The sequence below is a fragment of the Oncorhynchus masou genome, chromosome 8, assembly GCF_036934945.1.
Source record: "Oncorhynchus masou masou isolate Uvic2021 chromosome 8, UVic_Omas_1.1, whole genome shotgun sequence".
In the NCBI taxonomy this organism is placed as follows: domain Eukaryota; kingdom Metazoa; phylum Chordata; class Actinopteri; order Salmoniformes; family Salmonidae; genus Oncorhynchus; species Oncorhynchus masou.
Window position 1 is genome coordinate 9454989 of NC_088219.1, and position 26289 is coordinate 9481277.

The 26289-nt window shown below is 44.1% G+C and overlaps 1 protein-coding gene and 2 non-coding genes across 6 annotated transcripts in view; 2 read left to right on the top strand and 1 right to left on the bottom strand.

The window, feature by feature from the left end:
- The first annotated feature begins 242 nt into the window (after window positions 1-242).
- On the top strand, window positions 243-314 carry trnae-uuc (transfer RNA glutamic acid (anticodon UUC)). Its single transcript has one exon. It is a non-coding gene; the product is annotated as a tRNA-Glu (tRNA).
- A 2629-nt stretch (window positions 315-2943) lies between these two features.
- LOC135544049 (SUMO-specific isopeptidase USPL1-like) overlaps window positions 2944-26289 on the bottom strand; it is a 30841-nt gene continuing 7495 nt past the window's right edge. For all 4 annotated transcript variants that reach the window (XM_064971407.1, XM_064971408.1, XM_064971410.1 and 1 more), the window contains 7 exons: window positions 25539-25661; window positions 23286-24984; window positions 20931-21041; window positions 18505-18640; window positions 16240-16365; window positions 9216-9376; window positions 2944-6619 (listed from right to left, as the gene is read on the bottom strand). In XM_064971407.1, coding sequence (XP_064827479.1) covers window positions 4368-6619; window positions 9216-9376; window positions 16240-16365; window positions 18505-18640; window positions 20931-21041; window positions 23286-24984; window positions 25539-25661 — 4608 coding nt within the window. In that variant the 3' untranslated portion in view covers window positions 2944-4367. The remainder of the gene's footprint in view (window positions 6620-9215; window positions 9377-16239; window positions 16366-18504; window positions 18641-20930; window positions 21042-23285; window positions 24985-25538; window positions 25662-26289) is intronic.
- trnae-uuc (transfer RNA glutamic acid (anticodon UUC)) lies at window positions 16563-16634 on the top strand. The gene has a single exon. It is a non-coding gene; the product is annotated as a tRNA-Glu (tRNA).

A 26289-nucleotide genomic window follows, 5' to 3' on the forward strand; every position in this document is an offset into this window, starting at 1 on the left:
TCTCTGTGTCTGTCTCTCTCTCTCACACACGCACACATTCTCTCTCTCTCTCTCTCTTGCACTTCCTGTTAGACTGTCCGTTTTTTTCCTCCGTTTTTATGCAAACTATTTCTCAGACATGATTTCCTTACTGATGTGTGTATTGGTAACGGAGCTCTCTCACCTCTCCGTCATGATTACTTCATTGTTGGTGTCATTGCGTAGTACATTCAAAACCCCATTGATGACAAACAAATTCATACTCCCATATGGTCTAGCGGTTAGGATTCCTGGTTTTCACCCAGGCGGCCCGGGTTCGACTCCCGGTATGGGAACGAGTATTTTTCTTACTAGTCTTCTCACTAATAAATCGTTTTATAGGCGATTCAATATGCTTACATATTTGTACAATTATGCTTTTAATGCATGCATGACGTTCCAATTGGCGAGGAGTATTCTGCGTTAGTAACCGTAAGATAGTCGAGAGAACATCCAATACATCAGCCTAGCTAGTACTGACTGTTACACATGTATAATTTATGTCAATAAATTAAACAAAATATTGATTCCTCCAACTGATAAAATACCTTCTTTGATAATAATTTACATACTGTAGCTAGATAGAACCAGAGATGGTAGAGAAAGCGAGACACCACAGTCCGTAATTCTTTCTGGTCTACTTATTTCCCTCGCCCCGCGGAGCAGGTGCCCCCAGGGCGAGATATGTCACTGGCAAAAAAAATATGGTCGGGGCGGATGGGGCGAGCGGGAGGGGACAATAAGTAGACCAGAGCCAGCTATCAATTCAATTTAAGGGCTTTATTGGTATGGAAAACATATGTTAACATTGCCAAAGCAAGTGAAGTAGATAATAAACAAAAGTGCAATAAACAATACAAATGTACAGTAAACATTACACATACAGAAGTTCGAAAGGAATAAAGACATTTCAAATGTCATATTATGTCTATTTACAGTGTTGTAACGCTGTGCAAATAGGTAAAGTACTAAAGGGAAAATATATAAATATTGGTTGTATTTACAATTGTGTTTGGTCTTCACTGGTTGCCCTTTGCTTGTGGCAACAGGTCACAAATCTAGCTGCTGTGATTGTACACTGCGGTATTTCACCCAGTAGATATGGGAGTTTATCAAAATTGTGTTTATTTTTGGATTCTTTGTGGGTCTGTGTAATCTGAAGGAAATGTCTAATATGGTCATACATTTGGCAGGTTAGGAAGTGCAGCTCAGTTTCCACCTCATTTTGTGGGCAGTATGCACTCTTGAGAGCCAGGTCTGCCTACGGCGGCCTTTCTCAATAGTAAGGCTATGCTCACTGAGTCTGTACATAGTCAAAGCTTTCCTTAATATTGGGTCAGTCACAGTGGTCAGGTATTCTGCCACTGTGTACTCTGTTTAGGGGAAAAATAGCATTCTCGTTTGCTCTGTTTTTTTGTAAATTATTTTCAATGTGTCAAGTAATTGTCTTTTTGTTTTCTCATGATTTGGTTGTGTCTAATTGTGTTGCTGTTCTGTGGGGTCTGTTTGTGTTTGTGAACAGAGCCTCAGGACCAGCTTGCTTAGGGGACTCTTCTCCAGGTTCATCTCTCTGTGATGGCTTTGATATGGAAGGTTTGGGAATCGCTTCCTCTTAGATGGTTGTAGAATTTAACAGATCATTTCTGGATTTTGATCATTAGCGGGCATCAGCCTAATTCTGCTCTTCATGCATTATTTGGTGTTTTATGTTGTACACAGAGGATATTTTTGCAGAATTCTACATGCAGAGTCAATTTGGTGTTTATCCCATTTTGTGAATTCTTGGTTAGTATGTATAGTTGTTTGTGTGCTTAGGGCAACGGTGTCTAGATGGAATTTGTATTTGTGTTCCTGGCGACTGGACCTTGTTTGGAACACCATTATTTTAGTCTTACTGAGATTTACTGTCAGGGCCCAGAAGATGTAGGGGCTGCAGTAGGCCCTCCTTGGTTGGTGACAGAAGCACCAGATCATCAGCAAACAGTAGACATTTGACTTCAGATTCTAGTAGGGTGAGGCCGGGTGCTGCAGACTATTCTAGTGCCCGCGCCAGTTCGTTGATATGTATGTTGAAGAGGGTGGGGCTTAAACTGCATTCCTCTCTTTTGCATGGAGTATGCCAGATATTATGGAGGACCCGTGAGCACACGCGGGAAAAGCAGGCTCACGTGAAAGAGGTAACGCCCACTTACACATACAAGAACCTTGAAAAAAAAAAAAATCAGGATAAACTCTTATTTATCATCTTTGGTAGAATATTGAAGAACTGAAGTTGGGTAAATGGACACGGTCTTTAGGGAGCGCATTAGCACTATAGAAGAGCCTGCTATAGTGAAGTAAAGTATGCTATTTGTAGCGTCACTACTAGCGAAATTTTATTACCAGTAAACAGACGGTGGTGAAACTACTTACCAAACGATGTATATTCAGTACAATTTATCACCCTGTAATGAGACCACAACTACAAAGCTAGTTTCACATTTTTTTTTTCACAGCACATTTTCATATCTTTCGCTTCATTTTAGTTTAGTAAAGTCTGTATACTTTCCTGCAGGTTGCTGATGATTCTTAGCCTGGGTATCACTACCTGTCTATTGTGCCATCATGCCACAGGAGTTGGCATGATAGCACATACCTATCTGGGACCAGGCTAGTTCATTTCTCACAACTCTCCACAAGAAGAATTTCTTCTAGATTCTAGAAATTGTCAATATGGAGCATTTTGCCTCCTGATTGATTTGCTACAAGGAGTCAACAGTATTTTCCACTACCTACCATTCACAAATAAATAAGGGGATGGTTTGTGGAGGGGGGTAAGACCGACAAGCGTTCTGTCCAAGAGGTACAGCTACATCACACGGACTCACGCAAATACAACAACTATTATCAGATTCTGGCTCAGACAAATACCCCCCAGAACATGTGTATCCATGTAAATAATATTTTATTAGAATTACATACAGTATCTGATTCAGTACAACATTTTAGAACTCTGTCACAGTTTTTTATTACAAAAAATACATTCAAAAGATAAGAGTTCGAACCACCCTTTAAAACACAAACATATTTTTATCCTAGATGTCAGGCTTTTTCCCCTAGTTTTCAAGTAATTTCAGACAAACTAAAATAAAAATAAAAAGCAAACAAAAACAGCATACAGTTGTCTTCAGGAGTTTTTTTTTCGCAAAGCAGGATCAAATAATTGGGTCTATTAACTTTCCAGAACACTCTGAAACAACCTCCATTTTGAATCTCCCTTAAAGCCTCAGAACCTGTAAGTACTATGGTTCCATCACAAATGGCACCTTATTATTCCCTTTAAAAAAAAGTACACTACTTTTGATCAGATCCCTATAGACCATAGTCAAAAGCAGGACACTACGTAGGGAATAGGGTGGCATTTAGGACAAACCCTCAGTGAGTATTAACATTACTCCATGTTCAACTTCAACATTCTTGATAAACCACAAAAAAAAAAACATGAGCGATATCCGAGTGCTTACCAGAGTTACAGGGACAGTTCACCCAAATGACAAAATGATGCATTGGTTTCCTTACCCTGTAAGCAGGTCTATGGATGACAGCAATCCATGCTTTGGTTAAGTTTCCCTGGCATTGTTTCCATATGCTAACGTTTTAGTATTTGTATCAGAAATCCCATCCAAGGGACCGATATTAGCATTTTTCATGCATCCTGTCCTAAACATCCAAAATGATCTAAAATTCATTGTGAATCTAAACAAAGTCACTTAAATATGATTTGAACAGGATGAGTAAAAAATAATAAATCAGTCCCATGATTTGAATGGGATTTGTGCCACAAATGCTAAAACGTGGAAACAGTGGCAGGGAAACTAAACCAAAGCATGGATCGCCATCGTACCTTGTCCATTGACTGCCTCCAGGGTAAGAAAACCAATATGTCACTTTGTAATTTAGGTGAACTCTCTCTTTAAAATGGCAGTTTGATTCCGCTTCATGTAACACATGCTACCCAGAACAGAACAACCCATTGATGCCAAGCACACACACACACACACACACACACTCTCCCGACTGAAAGGAATAGTAGCATGCAGTTTCTACGAGAAACTGTCTGACTGCATCCAAAATGGCACACTACTCCCTTTAGAGTGCACTACTCATATAATTAGGAATTAGAATAGTTTAATTTAATAGGATCTCTATGGTGCAACTTTTGACCAGAGGCTCTATATATAGGGATTAGCATGCCATTTGAGACGTAGCCTTGGCCACTGATCTGAGGTAAGCTTTGCATTTCCCCCAACGTTTAAGCTTAGGGGTTGGGTAAGAGTTGTTAGCAGATCCTAGACCTGTAGTTAACGTGCCTAAAAGAACAGGTCGAGAGCACTAAGGGTATCAGTCTCCATCTCCGTCTGCTGATTGGCCGACCCTGATATGAACTCTTCCAGGAAGTTCTCACCAGAGGTCGTGATTGGCTCGGCTAGACCAGGCTGTGGCACTACTACACCGTGATTGGCCGGATGCAAGATCACAGGAGTCCCCACCTGTGAGGCTCCACTAATACCATTCCCCCCACACGCCAAGTCCCCGCCCCCTTCTTGCCCATTGGTGGTCAGCATCTCCAGCAAACCCGTGCTGTCCGGCGATAGGTTGCTGGTGGTCGTCGCCGGCGACAGGTTGCTGGTGGTCGTCGCCGGCGACAGAAGGTCAGCAAAGAACTGGTCATATGCGGGGCTGTCGTAGACAGAGGTACTAGAGCTCACGGTGTGGGAGGGACTCCGATCAGTGATGTCTGGTGTGCAGGTTACTTCCCCCCGTCCTCCCGCACCCCCCTGGTAACCCAGCATCTGATTCAGCTTCTCTAGTTTCTTCTTCTTGGCTTTCAGCTTCTTCAGCAGCTTGTACCGGAGGGCATCGGTCTCACTGACCTGACCGCCGGGGCTGTGTTTCCTGGAGGAAGAGGTTTTAGGGATCTCCGTGACTCCTGGAGAGGGAGGAAGTGAGGTAACAATAGGCACTGCTGAAGTGGTGTGGTTGATAAGGGGTTTTCGCGAGACGAGAGCAGGAGGTTGACTTGTTATCTTCCAGGCGCAATTTTGAGGGTCAGTTCTTTGAGAGAGAAGCTGGGTGGGAGATGAAGTCTTGGAGGGGCTGTTCATGTTTATATTTACGATCCTGCTTCTGGCCTGGAACCCTCCATACATCTCGGCAGCCTTCACCGGCAGGGCCTCGTTGTCCACCTTACTTAGCTTGGGTTTGGGTAGAGGCGGAGGCGGAGGCTTCTTCAACCTGGCGTCTGGGTTGGGGGGAGCCATCCTTGGGGTCTGCCAGCTATGTGAAAGCTGCTGGAACCGGTTGGGTGTTGAGTGTTTGAAGTGACTGGTTGGTCTTGGGGGATTGGGGATGGAGGTGGGGTGGAGGCTAAGCAGGTAGGACCAGCGAGAGTTGGGGTCCGGGGGTGGAGGAAGGCCGGGTTTGCTCTGCAGAGAGGTGGAGGTAGTAGCGGGTTTGGAGTGGGGTGGGGGAGAAGGAGGAGTAGGGGCCTCTGGTGCTGGGGTGCTGGGTTCCACATACGACGGTGACATCATAGATACAACTGAGGGCAGGATTATTCCACCACACTTTCCAGGAAGTGCCATTGGTGTAGCTGTTCTTGGTGGTGTTGTTGTGACCACCTTAGCTGCTGGTGCAACTGGAGTGTTGGATGCCATCATTTTGGCTTTATTGCTGGAGCTTCTGCCCCTTCTGAGCCTGGGAGGACTAGGTGGTGTGGGCTTTTCAGAGTCGGGCTCAGAAGGACCGTCACTGCTGTCAAGGAGAAACCCACCGGCAGTATCAGGGGACGATGGCCTTTTGATGACGACAACATCTGTTTCAGGGGGCATTTCATGGGCAGGTGCAGGGTTCTCAGCCTCAGGTGTAGGAGCAGGTAGAGGAGGACTGAGGTTTCCATTTTGCCTGGGAGCCAGGGAGACATCGTTGTCGTCCAACGGCCTCCCATCAGAGCCAACTTTGACCTCTACGAGCGTCAGGGTGACAACGTCATCGTGGGAGAGGCCCTCGAAAGTGTCAAGCAGTGTGGTGCTACTGATAGACGAGTTGCCAGCTTTACCGGAGGTTACCGTGGTGTCCATGATGTCGTTGTCGGTATCGTCAGACACAGTCAGTGCCTCGACAATGGCTGTGTCGTTGTGAAGGAGGGGGAGAGAGAGGTTGTGGTAACAGGATTGAACCGGTGCGCCTTGAAGCACACTGGTGGAACCGATGGCGATGGGAGCGTTAACGTTATTCGTTAACGTTGTGTCCATATCGTTATCAATATAGCCAGCAGTTATGTTTGTGTCCATGTCAGTGTCCGCATCATCAGAGACCGACTGAGCGATGTCTTGAGATTCATTGTTGACAAAGAATTTGGCTAAGGGAGGTTGCAGTAGTTCTTTGTGTATCAGTAAAGTGCTTGTCAGGGATACAGGGAGAGAGCAGGGTGTCTGTGGGTTGTCCGGTCTGTCGGTCTTCAACTCCCAGAAGACAACATGGATTTCTCTAGGAGGGACCACCAACTGGGTGTGGGAGACACAGTTAGGGTGCTTCAGATCGTCAAACTCCAACCACGATCCTGTGGGGAGAGACAGCAAGAGAGAAGAGTGAGGAATGGGTTCTATACACTGGTTGTGGAGGGGGAGAGTTACCACAGTCACAGAGGACTGGGTTCTATACACTGGTTGTGGAGGGGGAGAGTTACCACAGTCACAGAGGACTGGGTTCTATACACTGGTTATGGAGGGGGAGAGTTACCACAGTCACAGAGGACTGGGTTCTATACACTGGTTGTGGAGGGGGAGAGTTACTACAGTCACAGAGGACTGGGTTCTATACACTGGTTGTGGAGGGGGAGAGTTACCACAGTCACAGAGGAATGGGTTCTATACACTGGTTGTGGACGGGGAGAGTTACCACAGTCACAGAGGACTGGGTTCTATACACTGGTTGTGGAGGGGGAGAGTTACCACAGTCACAGAGGACTGGGTTCTATACACTGGTTGTGGAGGGGGAGAGTTACTACAGTCACAGAGGACTGGGTTCTATACACTGGTTGTGGAGGGGGAGAGTTACTACAGTCACAGAGGACTGGGTTCTATACACTGGTTGTGGACGGGGAGAGTTACCACAGTCACAGAGGACTGGGTTCTATACACTGGTTGTGGAGGGGGAGAGTTACTACAGTCACAGAGGAATGGGTTCTATACACTGGTTGTGGAGGGGGAGAGTTACCACAGTCACAGAGGACTGGGTTCTATACACTGGTTATGGAGGGGGAGAGTTACCACAGTCACAGAGGAATGGGTTCTATACACTGGTTGTGGAGGGGGAGAGTTACCACAGTCACAGAGGACTGGGTTCTATACACTGGTTGTGGACGGGGAGAGTTACCACAGTCACAGAGGAATGGGTTCTATACACTGGTTGTGGAGGGGGAGGGTTACCACAGTCACAGAGGAATGGGTTCTATACACTGGTTGTGGACGGGGAGAGTTACCACAGTCACAGAGGACTGGGTTCTATACACTGGTTGTGGAGGGAGGGAGTTACCACAGTCACAGAGGAATGGGTTCTATACACTGGTTGTGGAGGGGGAGAGTTACCACAGTCACAGAGGAATGGGTTCTATACACTGGTTGTGGAGGGGGAGGGTTACCACAGTCACAGAGGACTGGGTTCTATACACTGGTTGTGGAGGGAGGGAGTTACCACAGTCACAGAGGACTGGGTTCTATACACTGGTTGTGGAGGGGGAGAGTTACCACAGTCACAGAGGAATGGGTTCTATACATTGGTTGTGGAGGGAGGGAGTTACCACAGTCACAGAGGACTGGGTTCTATACACTGGTTGTGGAGGGGGAGAGTTACTACAGTCACAGAGGAATGGGTTCTATACACTGGTTGTGGAGGGGGAGAGTTACCACAGTCACAGAGGACTGGGTTCTATACACTGGTTGTGGAGGGTGAGAGTTACCACAGTCACAGAGGACTGGGTTCTATACACTGGTTGTGGAGGGGGAGAGTTACCACAGTCACAGAGGACAGGGTTCTATACACTGGTTGTGGAGGGGGAGAGTTACCACAGTCACAGAGGACAGGGTTCTATACACTGGTTGTGGAGGGGGAGAGTTACCACAGTCACAGAGGACTGGGTTCTATACACTGGTTGTGGAGGGGGAGAGTTACCACAGTCACAGAGGACTGGGTTCTTATACACTGGTTGTGGAGGGGGAGAGTTACTACAGTCACAGAGGAATGGGTTCTATACACTGGTTGTGGAGGAGGAGAGTTACCACAGTCACAGAGGACTGGGTTCTATACACTGGTTGTGGAGGGGGAGAGTTACCACAGTCACAGAGGACAGGGTTCTATACACTGGTTGTGGAGGGGGAGAGTTACCACAGTCACAGAGGACAGGGTTCTATACACTGGTTGTGGAGGGGGAGAGTTACCACAGTCACAGAGGACAGGGTTCTATACACTGGTTGTGGAGGGGGAGAGTTACCACAGTCACAGAGGAATGGATAACATGCTCACTCTGATCATTCCTCAATCGTAGGAAGGTGCTGAATCCTTGTGATAACTAAATGGATTATTGAAGGTATTTTTGGTGTGCTGTCCATCTCTTTTAAAGAGTTAACACAACACAATGTAGATACCTACTTATTGGCACTTTATAAATGCTACACATAATTAGACAGAGACTGACATTACTTTTCAGTTATGAAATATAATTGCTTCTATCCATTGATAATGGAGATATGAATAAGCTATATATAGCATTCTTAAAAGGGATATTTCCAGAGTCAGATTAACTCAGGGATACCATTTTTATGTCCTTGCATCCAGTGCGAAGGAAGTTAAGAGGTAGTTTAGCGAGCCAATGCTAACTAGCAATCTACAAGCATGCTAGCAGTTACCATAGACTTCCAGTCATTGCACTAACACTCGTTAGCAATTTCCTTCAAACTGTCCGCAGAGACATAAAAATGGTAGCCACGAGTTCACCTGACTGGGGAAGTTGATAATCCCGACGTATACATTTACAAAGAACACAAATTTACTTGTTGACCAGTAAACAACAACAAAAACTTTACTAAGGAAATGACAGTCAACTGCCCCTGACGGGACAAATAAAGTTATACTGAACTAAATGACAAAGTCACACTGACCGTCAGTTCTGCGTATCCAGGTGACAAAGTGCTTGAGTTGCTGGTCATACTGTATGACTGTGGTGACGGTGTATTCCTGCTGCTGGAAGGTGAAGGAGTACACGCAGAGGTCGTTGTCAGGAAGACCTTCTACAAAGTGCAGCACAAACACAGGAGACACCCTGGAGGAACAGACAGAATACATGTCAGCCTCAGGAAACAGAGGTAGAGAAAGCAAGACATTATCTACAACATGGTGTCTCGATCGTTGGATGATAAATCCTCTACTCATTTCCTGTCCTCCATCTGCATCGACTGGTAACAGAACGACAATCTGCAACAGAAAACATGAAAAAAGGAAAACCAAGACAAGCTCGAGCGCTTGCAGTTGCTTCACAAATCACCTAGCTTTGGAAGACCAGCAAGTCTGGCGGAAGTCATCCAATCGTCCACATGGCTGGCTGCATTTTGCTATCACCGTAAACGTCGGGAAGATTGCCCATTATTTAATTTGTTCTAAGGACCCAGAAAACGGAGGCAGTGGGAGAACCTATTCAAGTTAGTAAATATAATTTTGAAAATAACAGCTGCAGGCTAACTCAAACGAGCTAATGTAATGTTCGCTAGCTGATTTTACATACTGTATAGCTAATCAAGTAAATTAAATATCACCAGCAAGCTAACTTCATATTAGCTACCTATCTTGATCTATTTATTTTTGTAACTCAAAATGCATGTGTAGCTAGCTAGCTAACAGCCATGGAAAAGGGTGAAAGGAATAGATGCCAGTTCCAGCTGTCAGAGAAGGGAGAGTAGTACTCTGGATAGGGCAGGTACCTTTGTGGGAGGACACTATGAAAAGATTCCCCAGTTCTCAGTCCCTAGCGAGAAAAACTACGAGACACAGCAACATAATATTTAGGGCTGTCTAATTGGAGTAGAATGCAGCCTGTTTCTATGTCATGTGTTCTGTCCTCCGATACAGAGAGCGGTGAAACCCTGTCTGCAGATGAAGAGGTCCCAAAGAATGTCCCAAGAGAATAAGGATCCTTTTAAACCAAGGATTATATGTGTACCTGTGTTGGCATATTGAATAAAGAAAAATACATTTTAAAAAAGTCACACACACAATGTAGAAACCTCCTACAACTGGAGAAGGCTCACCCTGCTGGGCATGCAGGCTTCTGTTTCAACCCAGCACTAACATACATGATTCAATTTATCAAAATTAAGTGTGCTATTGCTGGGCTGGAATAGAAGTCCTCCCAGCCAGTAGATCAGGGATCAGTGGAGAAACGTTGGCCCCTTCTGGTATTTACATGTTTGTGTTCACCTGCGGTTTTATGCTTTAGTAATAACAGCCCACTTGTTACCAACACGTCTAACCTTTACATAGGAGTTCGCTTACTTGAAACACTTTGAAAAGGATATGAAATTGTGTTGATTCTTTGAAGTGAAGTGTTTAAACTTGTTTTAATTGTTAACTTTAAAACTATTATTCAAGATGAACGAAGTGTCAATGTTGATTAATCACAGCTCTCAATCCTGTCTAATTTGTGTTCAAATGAACATGACCTTTTGTTCAGTTGTAAGCTCTTACAATTAGTATTATTTGATTGTTTTGTTCAGGATATCAGCCACGTGAACCCATTTGCAATGCCAATGCAGCCAGTGGTTCCCAGCCATTTTTGTTGCAGTCTGGTGTGCTTGTCCGGGGCTACAATAAAACCATGTGCTACTGGGGGTTCTCGAGGACCGGAGTGGGAACCACTGCCCTACAGTGTGATGGCATAAGTCTTATTGCAGGGCTTCCTAAACTTGGTCCTCGGTACGCACATTTCGTTTTTTTGCCCCTAGCACTACACAGCTGATTTAAATAATTAAGTTATCAAGATTTGAATCAGCTGTGTAGACTTAGGACAAAAAACTACATGTGCACCGCTTTGTGTCCAAAGGACCGAGATGGGGAAACGCTGCCTTGTAGGCATTTGCAATGCACCCCTTGACATTGTCCATCTGAAGCATTATCGATTAACATTATTTACATATTGTTGAGCTGTATGTTCAAGAAAAAAAATATACCAGTCAACAATGTACAGTGCATTCAGAAAGTATTCAGACCCTTTGACTTTTTACGTTACAGCGTTCAAAAATGGTTAAACTGAAATATGACATTTACATTTAGTATTCAGACCTTTTACTCAGTACTTCGTTGAAGCACCTTTGGCAGCGATTACAGCCTCGAGTCTTCTTGGGTATGACGCTACAAGCTTGGAACACCTGTATTTGGGGAGTTTCTTCCACTCTTCTCTGCAGATCGTCTCAAGCTCTGTCAGGTAGGATGGAGAGTGTCTCTGCACAGCTATTTTCAGGTCTCTCCAGAGATGTACGATCGGGTTCAAGTCCGGACTCTGGCTGGGCTACTCAAGGACATTCAGAGACTTGTCCCGAAACCACTCCGGCTTTGTCTTGGCTGTGTGCTTAGGGCCATTGTCCTTTTGGAAGGTGAACCTTCGCCCCAGTCTGAGGTCCTGAGCGCTCTGGGGCAGGTTTTCATCAAAGATCTCTCTGTACTTTGCTCCGTTCATTTTCCCTCGATCCTGCCGAGTCTCCCAGTCCCTGCCACTGAGAAATATTACAACAGCAAGTTGCTGCCACCACCATGCTTAACCGTAGGGATGGTGCCAGGTTTCATCCAGACTTCATGCTTGGCATTCAGGCCAAAGAGTTCAATCTTGGTTTCATCAGACCAGAGAATCGTGTTTCTCATGGTCTGAGTCCTTTAGGCAAACTCCAAGAGGGCTGTCATGTGCTTTTTACTGAGGAGTGGCTTCCATCTGGCCACTCGACCATAAAGGCCTGATTGGTGGTCCTCAGAGACACTTGTCCTTCTGGAAGGTTCTCCCATCTCCATAGAGGAACTTTGTCAGAGTGACCATTGGGTTTTTGGTCACCTCCCTGACCAAGGCATTTCCCCCGATTGCTCAGCTTGTCCGGGCGGCCGGCTCTAGGAAGAGTCTTGGTGTTTCCAAACTTCTTCCATTTAAGAATGGAGGCCACTGTGTTCTTGGGGACCTTCAATGCCTATTGGTACCCTTCTCCAGATCGACACAATCCTGTCCCGGCGCTCTACAGACAATTCCATCGAACTCTTGGCTTGGTTTTTGCTCTGACATCCAATGTTAACTATGGGACCTTATATAGACAGGTCTGAGGCTTTCCAAATCATGTTCAATCAATTGAATTTACCACAGGTGGACTCCAATCAAGTTGTAGAAACATCTCAAGGATGATCAATGGAAACAGGATGCACCTGAGCTCAATTTGTAGTCTCATGGCAAAAGGGTCTGACTACTTGTGCAAATAAGGTGTTTATTTTGTTTGTTTTTTATAAATGTGCAAACATTTCTAAAAACCTTTTTTTACTCTGTCATTATGGGGTATTGTGTGTAGATTGCCGAGGAAAACATAATTGTATCCATTCTAGAATAAGGCTGTAACATAACAAAATGTGGAAAAAGTCAATGGGGGTCTGAATCCTTTCCAAATGCACTGTAGAGGCGAAGACTACACCAGATGTTTTACATGCCTTGTGTTGACATGACATTGTTTTAGTGCAAATCCAACCCTTCTAATCTTGGTGGTGAAATGTCTGGTAGGAGATGATGGGATCCTGACCTTAGAACATACAAACTACTACCACCATGTTCCATGCCAGATACTTGTCTGCCAGAAGGTCTGAGAGGCACTTGGAGGTTCCACTGTCATAATGAAGATGGTTTGCCAAAGACTACCACAACAGTTACATTGTCTATGCTAAATGTGTTTAAATCGTAAAAAGAAAGATAATAGTTGGGCTATAAGAAATACATTTTATTCAATGGGGTGAAACAGAGATGACACACAATATACTTTTAATATATATATATATATATATATATATATACACACAGTATTAAAATACAGTATGTTAACAATATCATAAACATTAGTATTTTACATGTTGTTTCAAATTACATTGTATATACTCATACGGTTTATTTTGTCATGACAAGGTGCTCACTACTCAAATGGCACAACATAATCATTCAGATTTACCAAAGTAGAGCATTTGACAACCAATGTGTGCTGCAGCATTGGTCATCTTCACAGGGAGAAACTGATGGTGCTGCAGCATTGGTCATCTTCACAGGGAGAAACTGATGGTGCTGCAGCATTGGTCATCTTCACAGGGAGAAACTGATGGTGCTGCAGCATTGGTCATCTTCACAGGGAGAAACTGATGGTGCTGCAGCATTGGTCATCTTCACAGGGAGAAACTGATGGTGCTGCAGCATTGGTCATCTTCACAGGGAGAAACTGATGGTGCTGCAGCATTGGTCATCTTCACAGGGGAAACTGATGGTGCTGCAGCATTGGTCATCTTCACAGGGAGAAACTGATGGTGCTGCAGCATTGGTCATCTTCACAGGGAGAAACTGATGGTGCTGCAGCATTGGTCATCTTCACAGGGAGGAACTGATGGTGCTGCAGCATTGGTCATCTTCACAGGGAGAAACTGATGGTGCTGCAGCATTGGTCATCTTCACAGGGAGGAACTGATGGTGCTGCAGCATTGGTCATCTTCACAGGGAGAAACTGATGGTGCTGCAGCATTGGTCATCTTCACAGGGAGAAACTGATGGTGCTGCAGCATTGGTCATCTTCACAGGGAGAAACTGATGGTGCTGCAGCATTGGTCATCTTCACAGGGAGAAACTGATGGTGCTGCAGCATTGGTCATCTTCACAGGGAGAAACTGATGGTGCTGCAGCATTGGTCATCTTCACAGGGAGAAACTGATGGTGCTGCAGCATTGGTCATCTTCACAGGGAGAAACTGATGGTGCTGGAGCATTGGTCATCTTCACAGGGAGAAACTGATGGTGCTGCAGCATTGGTCATCTTCACAGGGAGAAACTGATGGTGCTGCAGCTTTGGTCATCTTCACAGGGAGAAACTGATGGTGCTGCAGCATTGGTCATCTTCACAGGTGGAATCCATTCGACATCGGTGTCTTGAGAGGTCAGCTGGTGAACCTACAGTACATAAACACATTTCTTTAAGTCAACAATACCATCATGGCTCATAATTGTTTGGTTGTGTTTAATTCGTTCAGGTGTTTTAGTGTCATATAAACATTCAATATATTGTTGGGCTGGAACATTAGTCAACACAACAGGTTGTCATATCCCAGTGAGGCATTTGTCCTATGCTGTAATGTCCATACATTTTACCTCTACTTATGAATCAAGTTCTCTACAAATGATCACTGGGTCATTGGACAATAATGGCCTCCTCCAGGCTATGAGAGCCTCATATTGTACAATTTGTGTATTCTCTTTTCATGGTCATCGCTAAAAGGGATCCGACTACGTCATTTGTCTTTTCGAAGAAAATTAGGCGAATTTACACTGCAGGCTAGAATAATTAACATAGCAGGCTAGGATAATTAGTATAGCAGGCTAGGATAATTAACATAGCAGGTTAGGATAATTAACATAGCGGGCTAGGATAATTAACATAGCGGGCTAGGATAATTAACATAGCGGGCTAGGATAATTAACATAGCGGGCATAGCAGGTTAGGATAATTAACATATCAGGTTAGGATAACTAACATAGCAGGCTAGGATAATTAGCATAGCAGGTAAGGATAATTAACACAGCAGGCTAGGATAATTAACACAGCAGGCTAGGATAATTAACACAGCAGGCTAGGATAATTAACACAGCAGGCTAGGATAATTAACACAGCAGGCTAGGATAATTAACACAGCGGGCTAGGATAATTAACACAGCGGGCTAGGATAATTAGCACAGCGGACTAGGATAATTAGCATAGCAGGTAAGGATAATTAACATAGCGGGCTAGGATAATTAACATAGCGGGCTAGGATAATTAACATAGCGGGCTAGGATAATTAACATAGCGGGCTAAGATAATTAACATAGCAGGCTAGGATAATTAACATAGCAGGTTAGGATAATTAACATAGCGGGCTAGGATAATTAACATAGCGGGACTACAAGCTATCTTTCTAGCTAATTTTGTCTAACAGTGTTGTCAACACCTGGTTAGCATAACGGCTAAACTAAACTGGAAATTGATCAGACTTGACTTACCAGTGATGAAATGATCGTAGCAGACCCTGTACTGACAGTTGTCTGGGTTCAGGTCTTGACAGGCAAAAAGGTGTCTTCGCTTTTCTGACAGTTGGTGTATCCTGGTGTTTCATGATTGCGGGGAATCAATAAACATGTTTCCCCCCCCCCGTTTTCTTTCTTTTTTTTTTTTTTTTTTAAACCTTTATTTTACTAGGCAAGTCAGTTAAGAACAAATTCTTATTTTCAATGACGGCCTAGGAACAGTGGGTTAACTGCCTGTTCAGGGGCAGAACGACAGATTTGTACCTCGTCAGCTCGGAGATTCGAACTTGCAAACTTTCAGTTACTAGTCCAACGCTCTAACCACTAGGCGACCCTGCCGTCTTTCCTGCCATGTTAGAGCAGCCAAATACTGATGAATCAAAGACGTTTCAGGCACCGTTATCATGTTCTTTCTGGAAGCTCCGTCAGTTGTTGTCGGAAGAATTAATGCGGTGGTCTTCCAACATGGCCACCAGGTGTCATCATGCGTCAACTTCAAGCCCTCTAAAAACTACACGGCCCCATCTCAATCGTCCACAATATCAACTACACCATCTCAATAGTCTACAGTGGCTTCCACTACTCATCTCCTCCATCTGCACTGAATGAATAGGTAAAGAGAAAAGGGCCTGGAAATCCCCGGAGCGGAATTCACTTAAGATCAGGGTTGGGGCCAATTCAGTTCTACTCCTCCACTGAATAGGAAGTTGCCCATTGTTTTCTATGAGGACTTCTCAATTCGTGAACAGAATTTCAATTTCATTCACTTCCTGAATTAAAAAAAAAACTAAATTGACCACAACCCTGGTTGAGATACACCCCAGGTATGAAAGGTTAGAGGTTGCACCCTGCCCTCACCTCTCCAGCACCAACATCCTGGTCTGCTTCCTCTTATTACACTTGCTGCAACGTGATTGGTGGGCTGCGTTGAGAGGGTGCCAATCGGAAAGCACCTTGGTGAAAGTGGTGAGGGTCTTCTTACATCTGAAAGAAAAATACATTTGATAGTAAATAAAAGACACACAGACCTTTTGGTCCAGGTGAGTGAGTCAGTTTCCCCCTTTATTTGTTTAATGAAAATTATTTTCTGAAACGTCCTTGTACACTCCCTTTCTGTCAACATTACATCATTGTTCTTGTTACCATTCAAAAGCCCAATTAAAATACAGACAGACACAGCTTCCCATATGGTCTAGCGGTTAGGATTCCTGGTTTTCACCCAGGCGGACCGGGTTCGACTCCCGGTATGGGAACGAGTCTTTTTGTTTATAGTTTTCATCTCACTTAAAGTATTATAAGCCATCTAAACCAATTGCATTTGAATTCACACAGGAATATAAGACATGAAGGCTTCAACAAATAATATCTATTCGTTTCATCATCTGGTAAACTTTTACTGAGTCAAGCTCTTCAAAAGATACCAAACCAAAAACTACAGGAAATATTCAATGAGATTTACATTTTAGTAATTTAGCAGACGCTCTGATCCAGAACAACTAACAGGTTTAAGTGCCTACTAACAGGTTTAAGGTTTAAGTGCCTTGCTCAAGGGAACAGACCATTTTTACCTAGTCGGCTCTGGGATTCAAACCAACGAACTTTCAGTTACTTGCCCAATGCTCTAAACTGCAGGGCTACCAGCCGCCCCAGTAAATAACGGATTCTTTTCAACAGACTAAATCGCTACCCTTTTCACCATCTGTATTGTAGCTACTGGGCCAAGTTCCTTGAAGAGTCTTAATTAGACCAATAGGTTCACAGTATTGTTTGCTCTTTGCACTGCTAAAATGTTGCCAAATACCTACCTCACTGTCTATATTGGTAAACCTGCCTCACTGTCTATATTGGTAAACCTGCTTCCCTGTCTATTTTGGTAAACCTGCTTCCCTGTCTATTTTGGTAAACCTGCTTCACTGTCTATTTTGGTAAACCTGCTTCACTGTCTATTTTGGTAAACCTGTTTCCCTGTCGATTTTGGTAAACCTGCTTCACTGTCTATATTGGTAAACCTGCCTCACTGTCTATTTTGGTAAACCTGCTTCCCTGTCTATTTTGGTAAACCTGCTTCCCTGTCTATTTTGGTAAACCTGCTTCACTGTCTATTTTGGTAAACCTGCTTCACTGTCTATTTTGGTAAACCTGCTTCCCTGTCGATTTTGGTAAACCTGCTTCACTGTCTATATTGGTAAACCTGCCTCACTGTCGATTTTGGTAAACCTGCTTCCCTGTCTATTTTGGTAAACCTGCTTCACTGTCTATATTGGTAAACCTGCCTCACTGTCTATTTTGGTAAACCTGTACTGGTCCAAGATTCTCAATGAGTCATAATATGACCAATCCCCAAAATAGAGGAAGGAATTAGATGAGTAAACGTTTGTTTTCATTCATGACTCATTTTCCTATTCTTTCCTCTTTAGGGACGTCCTCAGGGCAGAAGACTGGACGTTCCTCCAGCACAATCACCATGTTGATTATATTAATTTCACTTCTCTCCCTCTGCTCTCATTCCCTCTACAATCCCAATTCCATGCCTATCCCACGTTGTGCTGTTACCAGCCAGGTCTACTGAAGGTATGTGAGAGAGGACAAGACACTTATAAATCTGCTCTCTTATCTGACTGACCATTAGGTTAATATGACAGAATCTACAGTACTGACCATTAGGTTAATATGACAGAATCTACAGTATTGCAGTGGGACTACGACGCTTCTTATGAAAACTAAAGAATGTTGTTAACAGTTGTCAAACACATTTTATTTATTTACTTTACCTTTATTTAACTAGGCAAGTCAGTTAAGAACAAATTCTTATTTTCAATGACGGCCGAGGAACAGTGGGTTAACTGCCTGTTCAGGGGCAGAACGACAGATTTGTACCTTGTCAGCTCGGGGACTTGAACGTGCAACCTTCCGGTTACTAGTCCAACGCTCTAACCACTAGGCTACCCTGCCACCCCACATATCTTCTAGGATAATGACTAATATGACTAATGACTAATACTTATATTGATCACTAAATCACAGAGAGATGAAGATTCACCATTGAAAGTGCTTTTAAGTCCAAGACTAGGTTATATATTTATGTCTAAAAAAATGGCCCTAAAAGTTCAAGATGGCTCTTACTTGGTGTTGGTGGCATGTTGACAAGTTGCTGAGATACACTCGAACTGCCACTCATAAGCGTGCTGGAAGAGGGGTTCTGCCCAGGAGTCAGCCTTGAGGAGGAGGGGCAGGGCAAACACAGGTGTCTCATTCTGACCTGCAGGAGAGGAGACAGCAGGGGTCAGGGTGAGGTCAGGGATTAAAATATATATAGAAAAAAAAAAAATCAGGGTCAGCTCACAAAGTAAAATCAGGTACATTTTAATCAATCGTGGAATGTTTGTGTTCGTTCTGAAGGTAAGAGATGGTTGAGAAGGTGGTATGTTTGTGTTCGTTCTGAAGGTAAGAGATGGTTGAGAAGGTGGTATGTTTGTGTTCGTTCTGAAGGTAAGAGATGGTTGAGAAGGTGGTATGTTTGTGTTAGTTCTGAAGGTAAGAGATGGTTGAGAAGGTGGTATGTTTGTGTTAGTTCTGAAGGTAAGAGATGGTTGAGAAGGTGGTATGTTTGTGTTAGTTCTGAAGGTAAGAGATGGTTGAGAAGGTGGTATGTTTGTGTTCGTTCTGAAGGTAAGAGATGGTTGAGAAGGTGGTATGTTTGTGTTCGTTCTGAAGGTAAGAGATGGTTGAGAAGGTGGTATGTTTGTGTTCGTTCTGAAGGTAAGAGATGGTTGAGAAGGTGGTATGTTTGTGTTCGTTCTGAAGGTAAGAGATGGTTGAGAAGGTGGTATGTTTGTGTTCGTTCTGAAGGTAAGAGATGGTTGAGAAGGTGGTATGTTTGTGTTCGTTCTGAAGGTAAGAGATGGTTGAGAAGGTGGTATGTTTGTGTTAGTTCTGAAGGTAAGAGAAGGTTGAGAAGGTGGTATGCTGGTGTTAGTTCTGAAGGTAAGAGATGGTTGAGAAGGTGGTATGCTTGTGTTAGTTCTGAAGGTAAGAGATGGTTGAGAAGGTGGTATGCTTGTGTTAGTTCTGAAGGTAAGAGAAGGTTGAGAAGGTGGTATGCTTGTGTTAGTTCTGAAGGTAAGAGATGGTTGAGAAGGTGGTATGCTTGTGTTAGTTCTGAAGGTAAGAGAAGGTTGAGAAGGTGGTATGCTTGTGTTAGTTCTGAAGGTAAGAGAAGGTTGAGAAGGTGGTATGCTTGTGTTAGTTCTGAAGGTAAGAGATGGTTGAGAAGGTGGTATGCTGGTGTTAGTTCTGAAGGTGGTATGCTTGTGTTAGTTCTGAAGGTAAGAGAAGGTTGAGAAGGTGGTATGCTTGTGATCATTATGACTGGGAAGTTTTACAAGATAAAAATGAAAGAGACAGAAGAGGCATAATCCCAGAGGAAAACCTGCTGCAGTCTGCTTTCCACCAGACACTGGGAGAGGATTTCACCTTTCAGCAGGACAATAAACTAAAACACAAGGCCAAATCTACACTGGAGTTGCTTACCAAGAGGACAGTGAATCTATTTGAAAATCTATGGCAAGAACCAAAACTGGTTGTCTGACAATGATCTACAATCTATTTGACAGAGCTCAAATCATTATATATATTTGTTTTAGAACGCGCAAAAGTTGCACAATCCAGGTGTGGAAAGCTCTTAGAAACTTACCCAGAAAGACTTACAGTTGTAATCGCTGCCATCAATATAATATTATCTTAGGGGTGTGAATAATTATGTAAATGAGATCTTTCTGTATTTAATGTAATACATTTGCACACAAAAAAAAACTAATAACTTAATTCATTTTGAATTCATGCTGCAACAACAAAATGTGGTATAAGTCAAGGGGTATGAACACTTTCTGAAGGCACTGTATATTACTTTAGACTAAGTAGGTAAGAGCAGGGTCACATGCACAAATAGCCTATTACACATCTGAGTCATTTTGCAGCTGCTCTTATCCAGAAAGACTCTAGCTTTCACACATGTTGGTTGACCTATGAACTGCTGAAAGCCATCACCAATCACCTCTGATTCCCTGCCAGGTTCTTGTTTTTTAATTTTTTAATTATTATTATTTTTTTCTACCTATTTTTTGTGGTATGCAATTGGTAGTTACAGTCTTGTCTCATCGCTGCAACTCCCGTACGGACTCGCGAGAGACAAAGGTTCAGAGCCGTGCGTCCTCCGAAACACAACCCAACCAAGCTGCACTGCTTCACAATGCCCACTTAACCTGGAAGCCAGCCGCACCAATGTGTTGGAGGAAACACCGTGCACCTGGCGAGCGGCCAGCCACAGGGGTCGCTAGTGCGCGATGGGACAAGGACATCCCTGCCAGCCAAACCCTCCCCTAAGCCGGACGACGCTGGGCCAATTGTGCGCCACCCCATGGGTCTCCCGGTCGCGGCTGGCTGCGACAGGGCCTGGACTCAAACCCAGAATCTCTAGTGGCACATCTAACACTGTGATGCAGTTCCTTGGAACAACGCATCACTCGGGAGGCCCCTAGCCATGTTCTTACCCAGTTTACATTTCAGTAGCGGCTCCAGCAGTCTAAAGATGGACATCCTGATGGCTTGCATCTCAGTTTGGACCCTCTGTAACACCGCAGAGGGCACTCTGACAACACCATCTGGAGAGAGATGAGGGAGACAAACACAAACAGGTGTAAACATGTATTAAGGATGAGGTAATAGCTTAATACACAATAAGCCCTGATGAAGGCAGCTTGCTGACGAAACGTTGCTCATGTCCACACCCCCATGGAAATTTAATTTGCTTTTTTTTTTTATCCCCCCCCCCAAAAAAAATCAGTCCGTTTAGGAGATGTGTTTTTTTGCATTGGATGCATCTCAATCCACCACATCCGTTGATGTCACACTTCCGTATCTGTGAGGAAAGGTCACAGAGCTAGAGAGGTGACCGCCAGACCATGAGACATCCCGTTTAAAAAGGTCTACTCACAAAATGAAACTAACGAAGATGACGGTGTTATCCGTTTTGATCTACGAATTCAAGGGTTTCTTTATTTTATAAAGACTTATATGAAATAACGCACATGGAATCATGTAGTAACCAAAGAAAGTGTTAAACAAATCGAAACATTTCATATTTGAGATTCTTCCAAGTAGCCACCCTCTTTACCTTGATGACAGCTTTGCACACTCCTGGCATTCTCTCAACCAGCTTCATGAGGTAGTCACCTGGAATGCATTTCCTTCTTAATGCATTTGAGCCAATCAGTTGTGTTATGATAAAGTGGGGGGGGGGGGGGGGGGGGGGGTATACAGAAGATAGCCCTATTTGGTAAAAGACCAAAGTCCAAATTATGTCAAGAACAGCTCAAATAAGCAAAGAGAAATGACAGTCCATCACTAGTTTGAGACATGAAGGTCATTCAATATGAAAAATGTCAAGAACTTTGGAAGTTTTTTCAAGTGCAGTCGCAAAAACCTTCAAGCGCTGTGATGAAATTGGCTCTCATGAGGACCGCCACAGGAAAGGAAGACCCAGTATTACCTCTGCTGCAGAGGATAAGTTCATTAGAGTTACCAGCCTCAGAAATTGCAGCCCAAATAAATGGTTCACAGAGTTCAATTAACAGACATCTCACCATCAACTGTTCAGAGGAAACTGCTTGAATCAGGCCTCATGGTCGAAGTGCTGCAAAGAAACCACTACTAAAATACACCAATAAGAAGAAGAGAAATGCTTGGGCCAAGAAACACGAGCAATGGTCATTAGACCAGTGGAAATCTGTCCTTTGATCTGATGAGTCCAAATGTGAGATCTTTGGTTCCAACCACCGTGTCTTTGTGAGACGCAGAGTACGTGAATGGATGATCTCCGCATGTGTGGTTCCCACCCTGAAGCATGGAGGATGAGGTGTAATGGTGTGGGGGTGTCTTGCTGGTGACACTGTCTGTGATTTATTTAGAATTCAAGGCACACTTAACCAGCATGGCTACCCCAGCATTCTGCAGCAATACGCCATCCCATCTGGTTTGCACTTAGTGGGACTATCATTTGTTTTTCAACAGGACAATGACCCAAAAAAACACCTCCAGGTTGTGTCAGGGCTATTTGACCAAGAAGGAGAGTGATGGAGTGTTGCATCAGATGACCTGGCCTCCACAATCACCCAACCTCAACCCAATTGAGATGGTTTGGGACAAGTTGGACTGCAGAGTGAAGGAAAAACAGCCAACAAGTGCTCAGCATGTGGGAACTCCTTCAAGACTATTGGGAAAGCATTCCAGGTGATGCTGGTTGAGAGAATGCCAAGAGTGTGCAAAGCTGTCATCAAGGCAAAGGATGGCTACTTGATTCTAAAATATATTTTGATTTCTTTAACACATGTTTTTGGTTACTACATGATTCCATGTGTTATTTCATAATTTTGATGGCTAAATACATGTAAATAAATAAATAAAATAAAAATATTTCCTATAGGACAGACATTTCTGAACAAACTTACTTCAGATTTTTTTGGGGGGAGACCATCTGTTTATCCGTGTAGTAAATATTTTATGCAATTCATTTGTATGGGCTAACAGCAGAAAGGCCCAAAAAAATATTGTTTAAATTTTTTTTAATGACACTTCAAGGAGTCTTAAAATTCTAAATCAAATAGATAAATTATCGTTGGTATGACCTTCTTAAAACAATTCCACATAGCTTAGTACAACCCCGCCGCCACCGAGCTTAGATAGGGCTAAGTCTGTAGAGGGGTAATTCAATCAATACATGTATTGTATCAAAGGGATAGTGTGTGTGCGGATACATTCTTCCCCGTTCAAAATAGATATTCAGCTCTTAGTTGCCAATGTTGTACATCAATTCAAATAAACCTTACTAAATAGATAAGTCCACCCACCTGCGTCAGTGTGTTGGTAGGCTGTGATGAGACCACAGGCCCGGTTGTAACTCTCACACAGGTCCCAGACAGGTTGACCTACAGTGGGCCTCTTGGTGGGCCATCTGTCCCTCAGGGTGTGAAGGTGGACCAGCGCTACCAGCAAGGTGTCCAGCCAACACAGGCTATGCTCATTCCTCCAGAATAGGTGAGGCCCGGGAACCGGAACAAACTCATCAGTCGAGATCACTTCCGGGTCAAAGTTGGGCACCACTACCTGCGTGTATTTAATAATAGGAGTCTTTCTCGGCCGGCCCATTTTCTTTTTTGGCGGGGATGGCACGATTTCCACTTCCTCAGTGACGCTTCCTTCCCGTGCTGTTTCCATGGTTTCACCGGTCATCTCGTCCTCGCTACTGATTAGTTGCCGGGTGTTCTGAGCTCTTCTTCTAGCTTTGATAGGACCATCATCATCATCATCATCATGAACTTCAACAGGCACTTTGCTCTTACTGAGGTCCACACTACAGGGCCTACACATCACCTCTGGGGAGCACTCTTCCTCGTCAAAAACAGACAGATCATCCTCTCTGCACTCATTATCCATCAAGGCAGGTGTAGCCACCTCCTCATCTTTCTCTAAAGCAGGGACAGCCTCCACCAAGGCAGGTAGAGCCTTCTCAACCTCTTCTGAGGCAGGGACATCCTCCAAAGCCACAAGTATAGCCACTTCTTCCTCCTCGATTAAACACTCCTCTTCCTCACCCTCCTTTATGCCAGGTGAAGCATTCCCTAAGACAGTCAGAGCATCCTGCAACACCAGGACAGCTTCCATGGCAGGTGGAGCCATGGCAACCTCCTCTGGCGCAGAACCAACCTCCTCTGGTGCAGACACAACCTTGACAGTCCTTTGTAAGGGAGGGTGAACCTTCTGACGTGATTGTGTAACTTCCCCTGGGGCAGTCAGAGCCTCTAAGAGAGACACTGTGTCCTCGAAGGTAGGGACAACCTCCACTAAGGCAGCCTTGGCCAAGGGTTTCTCTGGGGCAGACGGTGAGGCAGAAACGGCCACATGTAAGGGACGTGAAATCTTCTCTGGGAGAGAAATGGCTAATAGCGGGGCAGAAAAAGTATTTTCTCGGGCAAATACAGCCTCCTGTAAAGTAGAGAGAACCTCCTTTTGTGCACCTTCAGACTCTACAGCAGAAACGGCCACCTGTAAGACGGATAAAGTCTTCTTTTGGAGAGGAAAACCCTCGTCTATAGTTGGTGTACCGTCCTCTGGGCGAAAGACACCATCTTGTTCCTCTTCTAGGAGTTCCTGGTCCATTTCTTCTGGCATCGACCAACCAGAACCCTTGTGATATGCGTTGGCCCGTCCCCTCTCAGTCTCAGGAAGTGTGTGTTTGAGGGTTTTATTCACCACATCCATGTTGGTGTGTTCTGATTGGCGGATTCTCTCCTTCTTCCCATTAAAGCACTCTTCTTCCCCGTTGAGTTTGTTGGTGATGCCGCTGACTGATGGAGCTCCACTCTGTGATACGGCGTCCTCGGCCACTTCGGACTCCACCGATCCTGCATGTTTGGGGGAAGGTACAGGGTCTCCGTTCTCCAACTCGCAGGGACTCTTCCTGTTGCTCCCTGTCTGAGTTTGGTGTAGAGGGGGTACGAGGCTGGCCAGGACATCCTCCAAAGGACGAGAGACCAAGGGAAACAGGCACTGTAGGGGAGAATAAGTTACTTTGATTTATTTGTTTATTTAAAACAGGCAAGAAAATTCATATTTACAATGGCCTGGCAAGAGGCGAGGCTGAATGAAGAAATTATGGGTAACTGTCGGGGAAGTTCAAACTTCACATGGGCTTCATATTGTTTCTTTACACTACTACATGTTTTCACTCTTGCATTGAAGGATGGGGCCCAGGAAAACACTAGAGGACAACACTCAGACTATAAACTAGCAGAGTGAAAGGATACTTTAGCACAGTTTCTGAATGCATTTACTGCTGACAGTAACACAGAATTCAGCCAAAACTTGACTCTCTCATAATACTGCCACAATGGCGGACAACAAAACAAATCCAGGCAAGGGCCAGTTTCTCTAAGAAACTACTAAACCCGGTGTCTTGTTCAGACAGTTTAGGATTCACCCATGGATCCTGCTTTGTGAAACACCCTTGTTTTTTGTTGACGTTGTGCTGATTGTGTGCGCGTGTATACGTGTGTGTCTGTGTACGTGAGCACATGTGTGTGTGTGTGTTAACATTACCCTACCTGTGGGTCAGTGCAGAGAGTGATGAACTCCTGGGAGTTGATCCTGTAGGAGCGCAGGGCCAGAGACTGTCCTTTAGCAGCACACCATGGACAGGTCTCCAACAAAGCTGAGCGTTCCTGGATCTGCAGGGACCAATCACAAAACATGTTAATACCCCTGATAGATATCAGTAGGGGAGGGTAACCTGGTCAACGGAGAGACCACATACAGTAATTACACAGAGTATTGTACAGTATCATTGAGTACAACAGAGTATGACCAGTATCGTGATACTTGTTAGTACCTTAGCCAGAAAACAAAAAAACGAAGCAGATTTTTACTTCTTTAGGAAGACAGCCATAATGTTATAAACAGACATGACGTTGTCATCCAGAGAGACATTCATTTTCCAAGATATAGCACACAATATTTTACATACAGCAGGTTTTTAAAGGACCAAAGAGTAAAAACCTGCTTTGTGTGTTCATTTAATGCATCGGGGATCCCGATAATGGTATCGTCAAAATAGAATTGAGTGCCATCAGAGTATCGTACACAGTATCATTTAGAATCAGAGTATCTTAATGTCATATAGTACAGTATAGTATCAGATTAGAGGACACAGTATCATAGATTTTTTTTTTTGTATCTCAAGATATCATTTATTAGTGGATTAACAATCCAGTCGATGAGAATCATTTTTAAGTTTTGCATTGTACCCGGCAGTCAATGTCAATCAATCTAGCCCTCAAAAGCACCCACACAACAGAT